Here is a 16,648-nt window from a genome sequence, read left to right on the forward strand (position 1 = left end):
AAACATAAATTATTTCTGAAAATTTCTGTAAAGGCAATATAAAATCTTTATTATCAAAAAATGTTAACTTGATGATGTCACACACCTTACATCGAATAAAGTGAGCAAAATAGTATTTTTGTACCCATCAGTAATTCTTATCTCCAATAGACATTTTCGGAGAAAGATTATCTTTCTAGTTCACATTTTTTGTCACAATCAAAACCTATGCAGTCTAAATGAATGTGAGGCCTATTCATTATCCTATTGGACAGTTCCCTCTCCGCTGATTGTTTTAAACTCTTCTGGGGCAAGGAAACTGAAACTCACTAAAAGTAATAATGCATTAAATTCACTAAAATGCTAAGATTCATCGAATCTATTCAACAGAAAACTCTGTATCACTGTAGGGCTGTGTGGACACTTTTACTATCATGTGTCTTCTACATCGTTGCTTATTTTTCCTCTGGACCTCTTAAAGATATAACCTCTATTTTTTCTTCTCAAGCATGTTCCTGGCTCCCCTACGCAGAAGGGGTTAATCGGTTAGCCTGGTATTATAAAACAGTTTAATAGCACAAAAATAAGAAAAGCACCCAAGGAATTGTTTGGAATTCTAGAACCTGCAACTCTTCCTTTCTGATGCGTCTGACGTACCGCTTCTCAGCTACGCTCAGACGCGCACGGCGGTATGAGACGCCTTCGCCGGTGTATACTGAGCCATCCGCCGCATGTCAAGCCTTTTACCTGTGAGGACCGATCTCTTCCAGGTGACTCAATCAGATCCAGTCCTTTTGATTGCCCTGGAGTCACGAGATAGACCTTCAGGTGGCAGTTACGATTCCAGAAGCGTGTGCCATCTACATATTTGCTGTCCCTTGGATTCCTTCATCTCAGTCCAATGGCTAAGCTCTTCATCACCTGAGCTGTTCAGGCCAAGCGATATCCAGCCTATCATTTCCTTACGTTTCATGCTGCGTTTGTTATAGACGGCTAATATGAGGGTCACATCAGAGAGCTGAAACAGCGCAACTTGAAATATGAACGTCTCCTTGTACAGCGGATTGGGCTGGCCCCGGCGGATGGAAGTCTTACATTTTGACATTTCCTGTCCCATAGAGTTCATCAAAGTTAACTTTACATAGGTATCTACGAAACGAACAACAGAGTTTAGAATAAAATCATGCATGCGCTGGGTACAATCAATGCAACAGAGTTGAAGGATATGGAGTATACCGATTGCCTGAATTTGATACATTGTATTTGGGGCCGACTGTAACCAGATTTAGAATTCTCAATGTCAGTATGAAGATCAGAATTGATCCGTATTTTAAAAATCTTGGGTTTTTGCATGTTTTAATCTGCAGGATGGATTTGCATAAAAGGTATACCACATAATCCCTCAGCATTTTCTTAATCTTTTTTTGCACTAAGCCAAATAATATAGCTAACACTGAGCAAGCTTTGTCTAGCCACAACACTTGAAGCATACCACTGAGTTTAGAAAGAAAGTATTAAGAAAGAAGAAAGAAAAGACGAGGGAATGAGAAAACGTGGAGGAGAGACAAAAATGAGGGGGAAAAAAGAGAAATGGCGACAATAAAACACATATGAGAATGACGTACTGAATACGGAGGCTATAAAGGCAATCTCAGCATGGATGTGGCTACTAACCACAGATTCCTGGTTAACCCTATCGGGGCAGCATGGCACCGCAATAGGCTGTGATGCTAGGAGTTTTTATCGGTTAACCCTTTCATAGAGGAGTTGTAAATCGACTGCTATTGTATTTATGTTAAAAAAGAGTCAGCAGCAGAGAGAAATGGACATTAAAAAAACTATTTTACATCCTCTGTGGGCCTAATTTATAAGCTCTAAGGATAATTTTGCACATTTCCCCTCTAAGCCGGGAATGGGATTCTAGGGCTAGAAACCGAGGATCATCACCCCTCTCTCAATATCTCAAAGGCAATCTATTGGCACCCGGGACAGGTTGAGTTTCATTGTCATCACCATAAAAAGAAATAAACTTTAATGCTCAGTTGGTAATGTTTGTTCCCTGCAGTCCTCTTACAAATTAACAGGTAAAGCCTTCTAATAATACACCAAGGGAAACTAATACCCTGGCGTTAGTTGGCAAAGGGGGCAAATCTTCCCTTTGTGGAAACTGAACCACACTTTTTAGATTGTTCATAGATACTTTACTGCGTATCATTCCATTCCACAACGACCTAGGCTGGGGGTTGTTATGAAAGCTGAGTGAATTATTTTTGCTTCTAGTGTTCCAAATTATGTGCCGTTTGTCTTACTGCCCCAAATACCCCGACGATCCTGTGCCCTACAAACCATCATCCATTCTCAGAGATCTGCCCCACTAATACTAGACCATGGGTAACACCGTGACATATCTGGGGTGGACAAAAAAAACAACAAAACAAACCAATATGGTGGACAGCTTTAATACCAGCAAGTTTTCTTCAGCATGAGGAAAAGACAACATCCAAGTTAGCCTCTATGGGACTCACCTCGAATTATATAAACCTGTCCACCTATCAAGTGTTTAAGACAACAGAACAGTCCATCTGACAACAGAGGGTGGGAAGCAGGAAAAGAAATAATGACAATAGTTGGGTGAGAGAAGGGTTAAAGGTTAGAGTTTAACCCATTCAGTATCAAAGGAGCCTTCAGCAGACTTCATTCTCTACAGGCTACTTTGTGGCTGAGTGGGATAAAGAGACATAACTGACAGAGAATCGTCTTCAAAGGGAAGAATTATCAGTAAACTACAATCCTTTGAATGGCAGAAGGACCGAGAAGATGATTGCGGAACTTCTGGCAGTCAAGAGGTTAACTTACGGCACCATGTAGAAATATTGCAGTAATGGTCAATACTAGTAAAGAATTACTAAAGACATGGACCATATCTATCGAATAGCAGAAGTTGGAAGAAACATAAGAGTAGGTTTAAAATCCAGCGGCTCTGATGATGTATCTTGTTTAAAAAGACCTGTTTAATTAACCAACGCAGGGCCGACATGACCTCACAGAGAGCGTAGAAAATTTTGCAGTGTAAGCGTATGTCTTGTAGGGCATCATCTGTGATATTATGGAGACATGTATAGAAATTTTGCAGCACTTTATTATATGCTCAGTGGTATTATTACTACACCTCGTGATTATATGGAAGAACGTGCTCCTTCGGACCAGTACCTGCAACTGTGCCTTCAAACCCCAGCTACCGGTATATTTGGGTCGCTATAAGGTACCAATCCAAAGTACAAACTAGTTTTTAGTATAATTGCTGAAAATATAGATATATATATGTTTCTACCTTCTTCCAGAACACACTTTGTAATTCACTTTTTAATATAGGTTCATCAGTTATTGGGCTTGAGAGTCTGTCTACTAAGGTCTGATAAAAACCTAGCCGTAAATGAGACAAGTATAGAATATTATATATATATAATATACAATTATATTATAGAACAATGAATTAGGTATTTATGAAACGGTGTGTGTATATCATTTCTAAATAATCTTCTCTCTCATATAGTGAGCAGGTTAATTTTATGTTTTAAAAACTTAAAGTCAACTAAAACCAATTTATCTGGTTGTAGGTTAATGCATATGGACAAGTTCAATCAAGAGACCAGAAAAGTGCAAGTTAATTACTATATAAAGATTAGCATATACTGTGATCCAGCATTAAGCATAAGTAAAGCTTGCAAATATGGCCATCGGTGGGCGGCGCATGCCGGAGAGGATTGTGGCCACGTACGCAGCCCTCCCATTGGCCACATAACCGGACGTGTCACATTCAGGTGCCAAACTCATTTGGCAACAATGTAACATGTGTGTCTGTCTAAATGATGTGAGTTTAATTATTTTGGGGCACCAAAGTTAAAAATTTGCCAATAAAGGTATTTTGAAATGAGTCATTTATCTAAGACCTATGCCTTGTTCCTGTAATGAAACTCTTTATTAAAGATCTTTTTGTTCTTCATACAGTAGGTACTCTAATGCAAAGTCCTTTAAGGAGTTTGTAACATCTGGAAGACGAGCCCGGTTGTTTATCGGTTAGGTTTACAGATGTGTGGGATTAGAATGAGAATTGGAGGCATTCCTTGGAGCGTTCGCACTTAATAAGAAAAAAGGAAACACAAAGGTTCTGACTCACTGGGAGGTCTGTTGACTGACAGATTCTTGAAGTGGCTTCCTTTAATCACTTCTGCTGAAAGCCTTCCAGTTGTTGGATTGTACAGCAAACCGACGAGAATTTCAGGAGCGGAGCTGTGGACCAGCGACTGACAGGACGAGGTGCTCTCCGAACACGACATTTCAGACATGCTCAGCTGGGAATCGCAGCCCTGCAAGCGTGATAACAGACCTTTATTACACGTCCTCCCGTAAAATAAACACGTTTACGGTCATAATGTTTAATTGAGAAGGGTTATAAAGGGACCATGTTGTTTGCTGTAGACACGGGGGGGGGGGGATTAATTCCGCACCTCTTCATACAACACATTTATATTCTCAGGGCAATAACAAAAAGGCTGTGGTGTAATAATAGAATTCTTTCAAAAAAGATCTTTTTATAACCTAGGTAAGATAATCAAAGTATTTCACTCCAAAAAATAATCACGTGGATATTAATAATTAGGATTAATTAGCAATAACAATTTCAGATGTTAACTGTACAAAGCTTATTTTATTTTTTATTTTTCCTTAGCTCTGACAGTTAATTAGAACCATTTAACAAGAAATATTAAGTCTATTTTGAACATAAGAAGAGGCCAAAATAAGGTTTGCTGTTTTTACATTAGAAACCAAGTATCCATCAGGTTCTATGTTCAATTTGTTGAACAAGGGTAATAAGGGGCCATTTTGTTCAAATATATACATTAAATGGGGTCCTTTCATACGGTCATCACAAGAACATAAGAAGAACCCAAATATCTCAAGAAAAAATATCTCTGCAAAACTGTTTTTTTTAAAAAATTATTATTGAAAATGTATTTTAATGTTCTTGTGGTCTTTATTTGACTCCAGCTGATGTTCTAACTAATAAAGCACATTATTCTGGGATATCTCCAGGTCCCATCACCCTTGGGATAAGTGTTGGGATGGCCAAGTGCATACTGTCTCTGGAACCGACTAGGTTTATCTGTTAAATCCACAGTGATATATTTACTTAAAACATGAGTTTTTATTATAGATACTCGGTTCAGAAGTTCTTTCTGTCCCGTAAATGTATACTTTTATTCAATAATGTAGGTCTGCATTGACAAAAACTTGGTTTTATCTCAATAAACTTCTTTTATCTGCAGACCTGGAGGCTGCCATTGTTTTAGGCACGTTATATTTTGGGTGACTTTCCCACATTGAGCCGATTCTTTATGGCAATGGTAACGAAGTCTGTTTCTCGATAGACTTTCATTAGTCAGAGTGTCCGGCTGGGGGATTAACACTAAGAAATTCTGTCGATAAAGAGTGTTTATCAAGTAGATTGGGCTACGATACCAGAGCTAGAACACATATAAATGGCTGAAAACATTATATTACGCAAAAATTGGACCTGTTTTAAAGAAGAAAATAGTACATTTTAAAACTTATTTTTAATAATTATTATTATTATTTTGTGGGGGTTCCCCTTTAACTGTAACGGTATGCTTGTTTTCTGCTTCACTGTCAGTTGAAGGACGTTTGTCCCCCAAAAAAATATATGAATTTGTCACGGTGAAAAAATAAAATGTATAAAGGAATGTTGATCAAACAACACGCGGCATGACGACTTCCAGCTACTTTCAGCTCCGTGCTTCTGCCGCACCTCAGCAAACCTGTCAGATGCTGTCTTGTGTGTTAATAAGGAGTCGCCGGCCAACCTGCATGCAGTCATCATCCTGACAATATCACCGAGATTACGGCTTACTCCGACAGCGCTCGCAGAAAGGGCACGAGGCCCCGAGGAGGAAGATGTCAGCCCCTAAGCGGGCTGCTAACACACCTTTTACTTGTTTTGGCATATATTAGACACAACAAAAACCCCATAAATCGCATGTTTTCATTTACGCCAAGGAAGATCAGATGCTTTTATATATATATATATATATATATCCGACAGAGGGGTGCGCGGAAAGTGCGTACAGAGAGCAAAAGAGGGCAAGAGTCCTCACTAGCCTGGAAGCTGCTAGCGCTCAGAATGTTTGCTCGGTATGAGGCTATCACAGTGTTCTAGAGCCTTAGACATCACAATCATATCTATAGAAACACCAGACAATGAAATATTCTTCTATATTCTATAATATAAAGTTACATAAGAAGTCACAGTCATGCCTTTCACCCCAGCCATGCCTCTTACCCGTTTTTCCCAACATGGTTAGAGCCGTTCTAGAGGGGGTAAGTTACCAGGAGCTGTTGCCTGTAGCTTAGACAGTAACCATTTATAAGGCGTTTTTAAGAATTATGTATTTTACTTGCACAGTTTAATAGATAAAGCCACGTACTGCTGTGTCTTTGCACATTATTGTGATTTAGGGGTTTAGAACCCCTGTGATACCCTCATACCCAGCACATATTCTGAGATAACAGAAAAGAGGGGCATAGTCGGACGAAAGAGAGAGAGAGATTTGGGTGTTAAAGAGGGACTCATGGGAGGTACGCTATTTTAATACGGGTTTTGATAAAGAAGTGGTAGGTAAGTAGAACAGACTCCCAGCAGAAATGATAGAGTTTAAAACAGTAAGAGAATTTAAACATGTATGGAAAGACCATATGGCTCCTGGATTTAAAACAAGACCAAGGACTGATTAAGGTCTTTAAAGAAGGAAAAAAACAGGCAGACGGAGATGGGCCGAATGGTTCTTATCTGCCATCTAATTCTATCTCTCTATGTAAAAGTGTTGCTGTTTGACCATTATGGAAATTTATGGAATTTCATAACAGATGCCACTCAGAGGCAGTAACAATGTTCCTTATATTATATTAACCCTCGAGTAACAAGATCATATATCCATACCTGGTAACATCCCGAGGTAGGCTACCCAGATGCTTTCCTCTTATGGGGGAGAAGCTAGCTCTGCTAAGTCTCATGAATAGCCCTAGACAGCCTTCATTGGGTGGGGAGTGACCACGGCCGACTGCAGCTCCTCTTCCCCAACAAAGAAGAAAATGACCTGGAGACCCAGGGGAAACAGAGCTTCAGCTGGAGACTCCATATCAAACCCAGGGAGTATCTAGATATCTTTTTTGGTTTACAAAACATTTTGGCATGCAAAAACTTATTGACACCCCTCTCCCACTATGACCAGACCTGGTCCTACAATGGGTCTGGATGGGTCCATTGGACCCGGCTATCAACTGCCCCTCCTAAGACAACAGAAGTAGGTGGTGTGTGTAAGCATGTAAGTGTGTGAGAGTATGTTAGTATGTTGATGTGTGTAAGTATGTAGGTATGGTCGTGGTTTGGTTGGAGGGTTTGGCAATGACTTTGGTGATTTTTTGTTTCGTGGGGGGGGGGTAGCATTTCATTGTTGGTCCCAGTCAGTAAGATGTCTCGGACCAGCCCTGACCAAGACAGTGGTTTTATCCTTGCAGTGTTACTGTATATCTCTCCTCTACTTTAAGTAATTGATACTTTTCGGGATGCTGGACCAGGAACAATCAAATTCTATCTTTATTTTTTAGGCTTTGCTAATTATAGCTTAACTTTACAGCAATATGTTCAGGTTTTACCGTCTTTCCATTTTTTTTTACTTCTGGATTTATTCCTTAGCCTGAAAACAAAGAAATCTATTGTATACCCAGTGACACGTGGAGCGTAGAAAAAAAAAAACCTGTCCTCGGGGTGCTTGGCTAATCTTACATCAACATTTTCCATAAATTATTCAGACCCGGTGTCTGTTTGATGTCGTTACCGCTGTTTCGGAAAATGCCCACAGGTTTAGTTCAGAGACAGAAACTGGAATGTCACAAAACTCTATTTCTTGCAAACCATCTTCCTTTGCTAAAAAGCAAATTCAATTAAATACACTCTTTACAATGTATGTTAATTAATGTAATGGCCTCTTAATTGAAGATTTAAAAGCCAGGATTTTCTTGTATAGCATGTTTTTGAAATTAATATTTAATGTATTCATAATAATTATTAATACAAATTAATATTGATATTGCTGCATTATCATGGAATCTCTCCATACACAGGACGTTCCAGCCAAAGATTTGCGTGGAATCTGGGAAATTCTCAAGGCTATGTCTGGTTTATTGGCCGAGAAAATATGATTTTCAATAAGCGACCGTAGCTGCCGTATAACAATAAAGTAACTAAGTAATTAAACTGCTAGTTAACCTGGGGGCCAAAGAAAACTACTGAATCAAACCAATTTTTGCAAAATGGCATTGGGTAATTTGGCAATAAACCTGGCTGATCATTGTTTAAAACCATTTTCTGTAATGTAGGTAAATTTCACTTCACCGAGAGGGTGGTAGATAAATGGAACAGCCTCCCATCACAAGTGGTAGAGGTCTAAAACAAGACCAAGGACTGCTTAAGTTCTGGACATCAGGAAAAATGAGCAGACTAGATGGTCAGAATGGTTCTTATCTGCCGTCAAATTCTATGTTTCTGTGTTTAGGATTCAGGGTTTTCTTTAATGTTTTTTTTATGTTGGGTTCAACCGCAAATATGGATAATATTTTTCCATTATGATTGCATTTGAAGACCGGCAGCAGCGGCAGAACCCACTATGTGCATTCTGTATGCCTCCGAGAATTAAGAGCTTTACAATGCGGATCCACTGTTTGTTTTATATTTATTCTAATCTGACACTAGATTATTCATATATAAATCAATTATTGCAAAGACGGCAGAAAGGAGAGCAAGGATATTTGATTACACAATATAACGGAATGCCTTGTGAAATCGGAACACTTTAACGCACCGATATATGCTGTATATAATCCGATAACCAGCGATAAACATCAGCGAGCAGGACGGGGGGAAGGTTCATGCAAAATTCATAAGAAATAAATATAGAGCCAAGTATAAAAAAGAAACTGGGTTAAAAAGAAAATTGAGATTTTTGGAGTTGAACCAAATATATATATATATATATATATATATATATATAATATATATAAGATAATGAAATCCAGTACTGTGTTTACAACAAAAACCTTAAATCCCGTGAGCCAAAAAGTAAGAAAATCCAGTGCTTTTTTCTCTTGGGAAAGTAGATGTTTTTTAAAGGGAAAAAGCAGCGCAGGGATGGGAACTTCATCTTTGTATTCCAAGCAGGTGTCGGATGCACCCCCGTCAGATTCTGTCTGTCTTGTAAGGACAACCCCTATTAATACATCTCTCGTCTACAGAACCCACGTTCAGTTTCATGAATAGAGATATAAGGAAAATAAATGTATATTTGTTTTAATTTATGGGTGGAGAAATGTTGAAGCTTCTAGGCTCTCCTACCAGCACTCTTCATGGTGGACATTTACTGGGGTCTGTGGAGGACAATTTAATGATGTCCTATGGACCTTCACAAACCTCGCCACGGACACCTTGCCTATCCCTGAACAGGAGAGTAAAGCAAATATTGTTCCCTGTAAAAAAAATCATCTGAGCATGACGACCCCTAAGCTACTTCTCCTAATATAAGAAGGGTCGGACTACGCAGGTAATGTATGTTTTTGGTCTCTTTGGCAGAACACTAGTTACATTTCTTGAGGAAGAAGACAAGTGTTCTGACACCTCTAAGTATAGGTAGAGACTAAAGCTATAGTGAGGAAATCCAGGGCAGGCAGAACGAGGCAGAAGGGAAAGTATGACCAGGGCCGGCCCGACAATGGAGCTGAGTGGGGCAGCCGCTCCAGGCGGCACTTTTGAAGGGACGGCACTTTGCCGCCCCAAGCCCTTTTTTTTTTTTTTTTTTTTTTTTAAAGCGAAAGAGAGAGAAAGGGGCGCCGAGTGGTTTTCGCTTACCAAGCTGTCAGTACCCGCTCGGCGCCCCTCTCTCTCTCCTCTGCGGCGAGTCTCCCTGTTCGGTCTCGGTGCCGGCTTGTAATGCTGAGTGCCGGAAGATTTCCGGCGCTCAGCATTACAAGCCGGCACCGAGACCGAACACGGAGACTCGCCGCAGGACTGCTGAAAGGTAAGTACAAGGGGGGCGGCAGGGACGGAGGGGGAGGAAGGGTAGATAATGGGGGGGGCGGCATTTTAAAATTCGCCCCAGGCGGCATTTTGCCTTGGGCCGGCCCTGAGTATGACAGTATCTAGTCTGCGATGAACAAGTTTAGTAATAGAATTATAAGATGGCGACTACTCGAATAGTCTTCAGAATCATGAAGGATCAGTATAATGGAGTTCTTCTTTAAGAACACAATAGTGATTTTTCTCATCATCGCTATCCTGTCTTACATATCGCCACATTGTTTTACAAAGCAGTGATGGGATAATTAACAGACAGGGTGTTTTCGGTAAATACTGTACATTATGAAATTCTCCATCTTTACTGTCAAGGTCTACCTAGAAGCCTCCTGAGGCCACGTTGTTTTATTGAACAGATTAAACTGTATTTGCTTCAAGGAAAAAAACAAAACTAATCTACCCTGCCGATGGCAGCAGTAACGAAAACCGAAAGGTACAGTCATGGAGCTTTAACATCTTCCTATCGTCACCAAGTTCTTTGAGCACAAATGACCGACTGTAGTCTGAACATCAAGTCTTGGGAGCCCCGGCTGTCCAACAAACAGTCAAACACAAAGAGTCTGCTTTACAAACTTACAGTGTTAATGGGGTCCGAGACAATAGCAGGCTTTGTAAACTTTCCCTATAGATCTCAATGGCCATTTGGTACAACTTGGAAATACATATATTTTTTAAGACGAAGGATGGGAATTTGGCAAAATATGATTCGAGGGCTGAAGGTATTTGATATTAAACTGGCTGATGGGGAGTAATTTACAATTTATTTATTTTTTTGATAATTTTTTTTTACAAGTATCTTATTGCTCTAGAGCACTGGTGTAATTTTAACTGCGTTCCAAAACCTCAGCGATTTGCTATTAGGAATGGAATTATGTGGATCTCAGGGAAATTTCATGTAAAGCACGCAGCATAGATTGAAGGACACCATCCAGGGCTCCAAGTCAGAAATATGTCATGGACATCCCCACCACTCCTCCACCCCACAAATCATGTAGGCCAACATCCGCGACACATTGAGATTGGAGGAAAGTCAGCGTAATTTAACACATTTGTGGCAGGCTGTTTAATGGCGCTGGTGTGCAGGAGGCCGGTCCCTTCCCAGATCGGGGCCCTCAGTTTGTGATCACTTGCTGCGTATATCATATTATCATTCTGAGGTTGCTCTCTTCGTGCACCTTTGTACTCCTCTGCAGATAATGTTGCTTTGTTCAAACCAAACAACAGAAAAAAAAATGGCCCATTGTTGGCATAACGTGTGGACCTGGATAATCACCTTATCGCTTTCAGCACCGCAGCTCGTGTATTAATTACATTTGTACTGTTCTCCAGCGCGACGTTCGGGCGACATGGCAGGGCCGTTCAGATGAAGCAGCTTTACGGGCTGATGAGTGGTGATATTATTTGCTTTTCCCTAATCAGTCACACACCAGTTTCACCTCGGTAATAATATTGAAATGCAAATGAGATTTCATTTATTGACGGAGGATGAGCTTAGCAACTTAAGCGACACAGAATTTATTTACTGAAGGGCTATAATGGGATTTTTGCATTCTGCATTTCGGTTAATCCTCCTGTAAAGGCTTTTAGGCATCCTAACTATCTACGTTATATTCATATTATGTTTTCTCATTGATTATATATAATACATGCCCCCCGGGACAGGCAGTGCTGCCGGGGTATGGTATTCTATAATATTTCGCTCCAACAGGTGTTTAAGCCTCCATTGTTCTAATTTCTTTTAATGGAGGACTGGGCCGAGAGATTTAATACAGCAATGTGGCCCCTCTGGAAGTGTCACATTTGCTAGCATTAGGTGTGTTTGCGCAACTAAATAAAATAAATGATGCTCCTTAAACCACTTTTAAGATACTTCAAGTCTTAAGACCTATATATATATATATATTATATATATATATATATATATATATATATATATATTTGTGACCACCTATATGTCTGTTCTACTCTCCAAATACCCCTCTAACCTCCCCCCGTCGATTTCCCCCCCCCAACGGTAATCGATTCTCTCCATTCACGGATTTTACCTGTCTTGTGCGTATTTTCTGGAATTCCCTACCCTGTTCTGTCCGGCTCTACCCAACTTATTCTAACTTTATGTTTCACCAACTTTGAGAACTCCAGGCCACCAACTTCTCCACATGGCCCTCGCCAAAATCAACCCACCGTCACCCAAGCAGTCTCTTGTCTTCTGTCTCATTCCCTCCTCACTCTCCTTAACAGATTGTAAGCTCACAAGGACAAGGCCCTCTTTTCTTTCTGTACCAGTCCGTCTTGTGTGTTAAATAAAGTGTACGATTGTGATACATACTGTGTGTCGGAGAAAGTGGCGCAGGCTGGGTACACACAGGTACAAGACATTATACGCACACAGACAGACAATGTCAGGAGCAGGTACGAGCCAACCCTTCACAAAAGCAATGACTCCATCTTCCAGTTACTATACACATACCTGGGAACCTCCGCGGCTCTCCCTCTTCTGGGGGGATCAGCTTTGCGTAGGGGCCGAGCTGGCTGCATGTAGCGGTTGGGCTAGTTGTGTGCAAGAGCGGGGCTAGCAGCACATAGGGCAGAAACAGCCCCAAAAATGCTTTAACGGGAAGAAACTGGGAGGGTAGGTGGAAAAAGACCAGGAGTAAATAAAAAACTCACCCGGTAATGCAGGGAAGCAGCACTTCACCCCGAGACTCCGGAGCAAAACTGGAGAGTTCCCAGGTATGACTATATATATATATATATATATATACAGTATATATATATATATATATATATATATCACCATCAGGTAACAAGATTTGGATGGCATGAAATATAAATATGATTATAACATTTTTTTTGTACTATGAATATGTGCACTTGTGCACAATAAAAATACCCTGCTTAATATAATGAGACTCCGTGGAGCAACATTTCATTTCCAAAAGAAATCGGTGTATCCCTCATAGGCACCTGTACAATCTGTGCTTGATTTTGTGTCATGTGACAATTAAGAGTTCCCAGCAAAAACATGAACGAGACAACATTTTACATGATTAAAGAATGATATCCAGGAAAGGATTTCAGCAATCAACAGTGCGAGGAATTATGCGTTTAGTTCTAAGCATTAAAACCAGGAACTGGTGTAAAAGCACATTTAAGGCTAGGACGTGAGAAAAAGATTTAACGGCCATTGATGTGTTTTGTGTTTCTATTTAATACTCACAGATAAATTGTACGCTGGCTCTAACACCACCGGAATGGACAGCTTCCCTTGGAGATTCAACTTTGTTAAGTAAAACACTTTTTCCCCAACTACCCTTTCTTTCTTCATCCGCCGCACAAGATAAAGTCGAAACCGCACCGCGTAATTTGCAATCATTTCAGACTCGATGTGATTAAACCTGAAGGTCTCTGTGAACGTCGGATTAGGTCCCCTCTGGAGAGCAGTCTTGGCCCTCTGCTTTTTCACAGGTAGGAGTACAAGGTGGACTTGCCAGGAGCTGCTATTCCCAGCCCTGCTGTGTGTGGGCAAGTCGGTGACAGCTGTCACCATTACAAGAAGTTTCTGTTCTTGTGAATCATAGTCAAAAGTTACATCCAACGTGCCGTATTTAGCTACTGGCTCCTGATCAAAAGATTTAGGAAGCTGTGAAGATGATCCTCTGGCTGACATATCCTACAAAAAAAAGTGAAATGATTTATTCCCCGATCTTTTAGCAAATGGAGAGATTTTTTGGTGTGTTTGGGGACATGCATGAAATACGAGTGATTAATTAAAGCTTATTATTTAGAGGTTTGCAATTAAGACGAAGATTAGGAATGTACGGCATATTAGATAAAATATCGGTGCGTATCCTCAAAATAATAATGACCAGATCTTAAGAAAAAGACCTGCAGGAGGCTCATAGAATACATTAGATCCGTTCTCCCTCAGCTAAGAAGCTGTCAGGACCGACTGTTAAGCAGACTCTGAATTAGTGTTATTTGCCTCAGGACATTCGACGTCACTTGGGATATCGGGAAGGATCCGGCACCGCGCGGTGGAATAGCGAGGGTATATTAATGGGAAATTATTATTTATTTTTTTTTAAAAGTATGAGAGTGAAAGTAAATACTAAGGAGCCATTTCACAGGTTACAGTGTGGTAGAGAAAAGGACCCAATAGCTTCATTCCTAAAGATTACTAAATTAAATGGAACAAAAATCATAAATTAATTTGAAACTCCAAATAAATGTACACTACAGGACTGCGTTGGTGTCCTTCGTGATATGTTTTTCTAGGCATCTCTGGTCAGAGAATAAGATTAGTTTAGAGAAGTTAACTCAAAGAGAAGTTCAATATACTGTATTTTTTTTACGTTTTAACACAGTTAGCCCCTTCCAGACACTGTCCTCAAGAAAGAAATATCCTCAGAAAGACATTTTCAATTTTCTCCTCCAAAACTGTTGCTTCTACAGCTGGAAAAATATAGAATTAATGGGATATTAAAAATTATTGTGAATGGTTTCATTCTTTTTTTTTTTTTTCTTAACAATACAATGTCTTTATAATGAGTGGGTCGGTGTAACGAATATGACGGGAGGACTGGAACCCAGTAGCAGAAACTGGAACAGGAGTAGGAACCAGAACAGGGACCAGAGCATCAGAGCCAAGTCTGAATAGCTATTAAACAAGCAGAACAGTTCCTTTCCATAATGGAGACGTAAAAGCCAGGGAAATGATTTACCCCTCTCTAGCCCTGTCGGTGGGAAAGCGGTGATGAGACATTGGATAGAGCATTGGTTCAGGAAACCTCTATAGTCAGCTGGATCTCCCACCATAACGAGGAGGATGAGGCTAAGACTAGACTAACACAGGCAACGGACGCCTAGGACTGAGCGGGATATGTCCTGGAAAGCAGAGTTTGGGCGAATTTGCTAAATGGTGGCCCAGCAGGTCGACAGGGGGATCTCTGACTAAAATGCAACAGTGTCTACAGATGCAGGATGGAGAAAACGCTAAGACGAGATTATACGTCAAAGGTAAAAATGAGAAGAATGTAAGCAGATATGTTTCCATGACTAACACGTTACAACTTTGAACCTTTGTCAAAAGAAATGGAAAGAGTGAAGGGAAAGAGTAAAGAAAAAAAAAAAACACAACCCCCATGGGAAAGGCCACACATATTACATTATCTGGTACTACAGCTTGGCAAAGTTGTGATTTCGCTATTAACTAGTTTCAACTAGTGTTGAGTAGAATTAAACTATGGCTCATGATTTTTCTAGATCAGTGTGGACTCCCATTTGGTTCTTTTCCGCCATTACCCTCTAATCATCTACGTACGGGACCTACCTCTGGGCTTAGAACAGCCGTGCTGTCACTTGGTACATCCTCTTCATATACTTTGTTCTGGAAGCTTTCAACCTCGTGCCCTGTGCTTCCCTCACTTGGGCACTTATTGTACGAGTACCTGGGACTGTTGCTACAATGAGAAAGTTCACATTTACTGTCCCCGATATCAGAAGGAGTGCAGGAAAGGTGGAGAGAGCCGCTGTCATCTTGGTACGGTGGGGGCTGAAGCTCATCCAGTGGCGGAGTCCTCCTCATTCTCTGGATGCAGTTTGCTGCAAACATGAAACATTATTTGTCAGATATTGTATGCATAATCATCTCGTTTCCTAGAATAGTGAACTTCCTAGTTGTGGTCTTATATCAAGGGTAGCCATCAAGTTGCTTGTCAAGAACTACATCTCTCAGGCTGTGCATTTATAGATCTGGAACATCTGGGAGGAAGCCTAATGATATCTCTTAATGTAAATAATTTCTGTGAGGTTATATTATTGTAATTTTAAAGAGCCCATAAAAAGCTCACATCAGGTGTACATCCATACGTGACAAAATGGAAATAACTCGAGGTTTGAAAAGAATGCTGTATGTATTATTTTAACCGATATAAAGGGATTCTAACAAAGATTCTAAGATAGTATACATTGCAGTATAGCGAATATATGCCGTTATACGCATGTGACCGTTCATTTAGAACTCTCATAACTTTACAGCTACAAACAATATTCTATATTTGATCGTGTAGAGTCTCACTTTTCATGAAACTAGGAGGCGCAATTGGTGCCCCTTTAAGAATCCCGGTGGCACCCCAATCCTACAAATTAGGCTGATCCAAGGAAAGTAAAAAAGTATATCATGATCATGTTTGTGACACCCCAGGGACTGATTTCAGTAGTCATTTGACTGGGGTTTCCAATAATCATTGGGAACCCCATCAGAGGGTAAAGGATATATCAGTGCTACATCACAATAATATACAGTACTTTATGAGACAAGTCAACATGATAAGATTTTTATTACATCTCTTAGTTTGAACCTCATTTTCCGTTATTTTAGATGGACCTCCTTCACTTAGGGGCCTCTATGCAGAATGGCCACGTGTGTCAGGCTTTCTGGATTTTTTGTGTCCTTCCGGCTGGAAG

General features: G+C 40.3%; 1 protein-coding gene across 1 annotated transcript in view; it reads right to left on the reverse strand.

Annotated features, from left to right (window-relative positions):
* Positions 1 to 814: 814 nt before the first annotated feature.
* The window catches only part of LOC149303121 (synaptotagmin-14-like), a 39,399-nt gene continuing 23,565 nt past the window's right edge, over positions 815 to 16,648 (reverse strand). The window contains exons 3-6 of the mRNA XM_089481333.1: positions 15,513 to 15,784; positions 13,401 to 13,853; positions 4,157 to 4,346; positions 815 to 1,128 (exon numbers count right to left, since the gene is read on the reverse strand). Coding sequence (XP_089337459.1) covers positions 815 to 1,128; positions 4,157 to 4,346; positions 13,401 to 13,853; positions 15,513 to 15,784 — 1,229 coding nt within the window. The remainder of the gene's footprint in view (positions 1,129 to 4,156; positions 4,347 to 13,400; positions 13,854 to 15,512; positions 15,785 to 16,648) is intronic.

Source organism: Sceloporus occidentalis, unplaced genomic scaffold (genome assembly GCF_023333645.1).
Source record: "Sceloporus occidentalis isolate IW3139 unplaced genomic scaffold, rSceOcc1.0.p SCAF_15, whole genome shotgun sequence".
NCBI classification, from domain to species: Eukaryota; Metazoa; Chordata; class Lepidosauria; order Squamata; family Phrynosomatidae; genus Sceloporus; species Sceloporus occidentalis.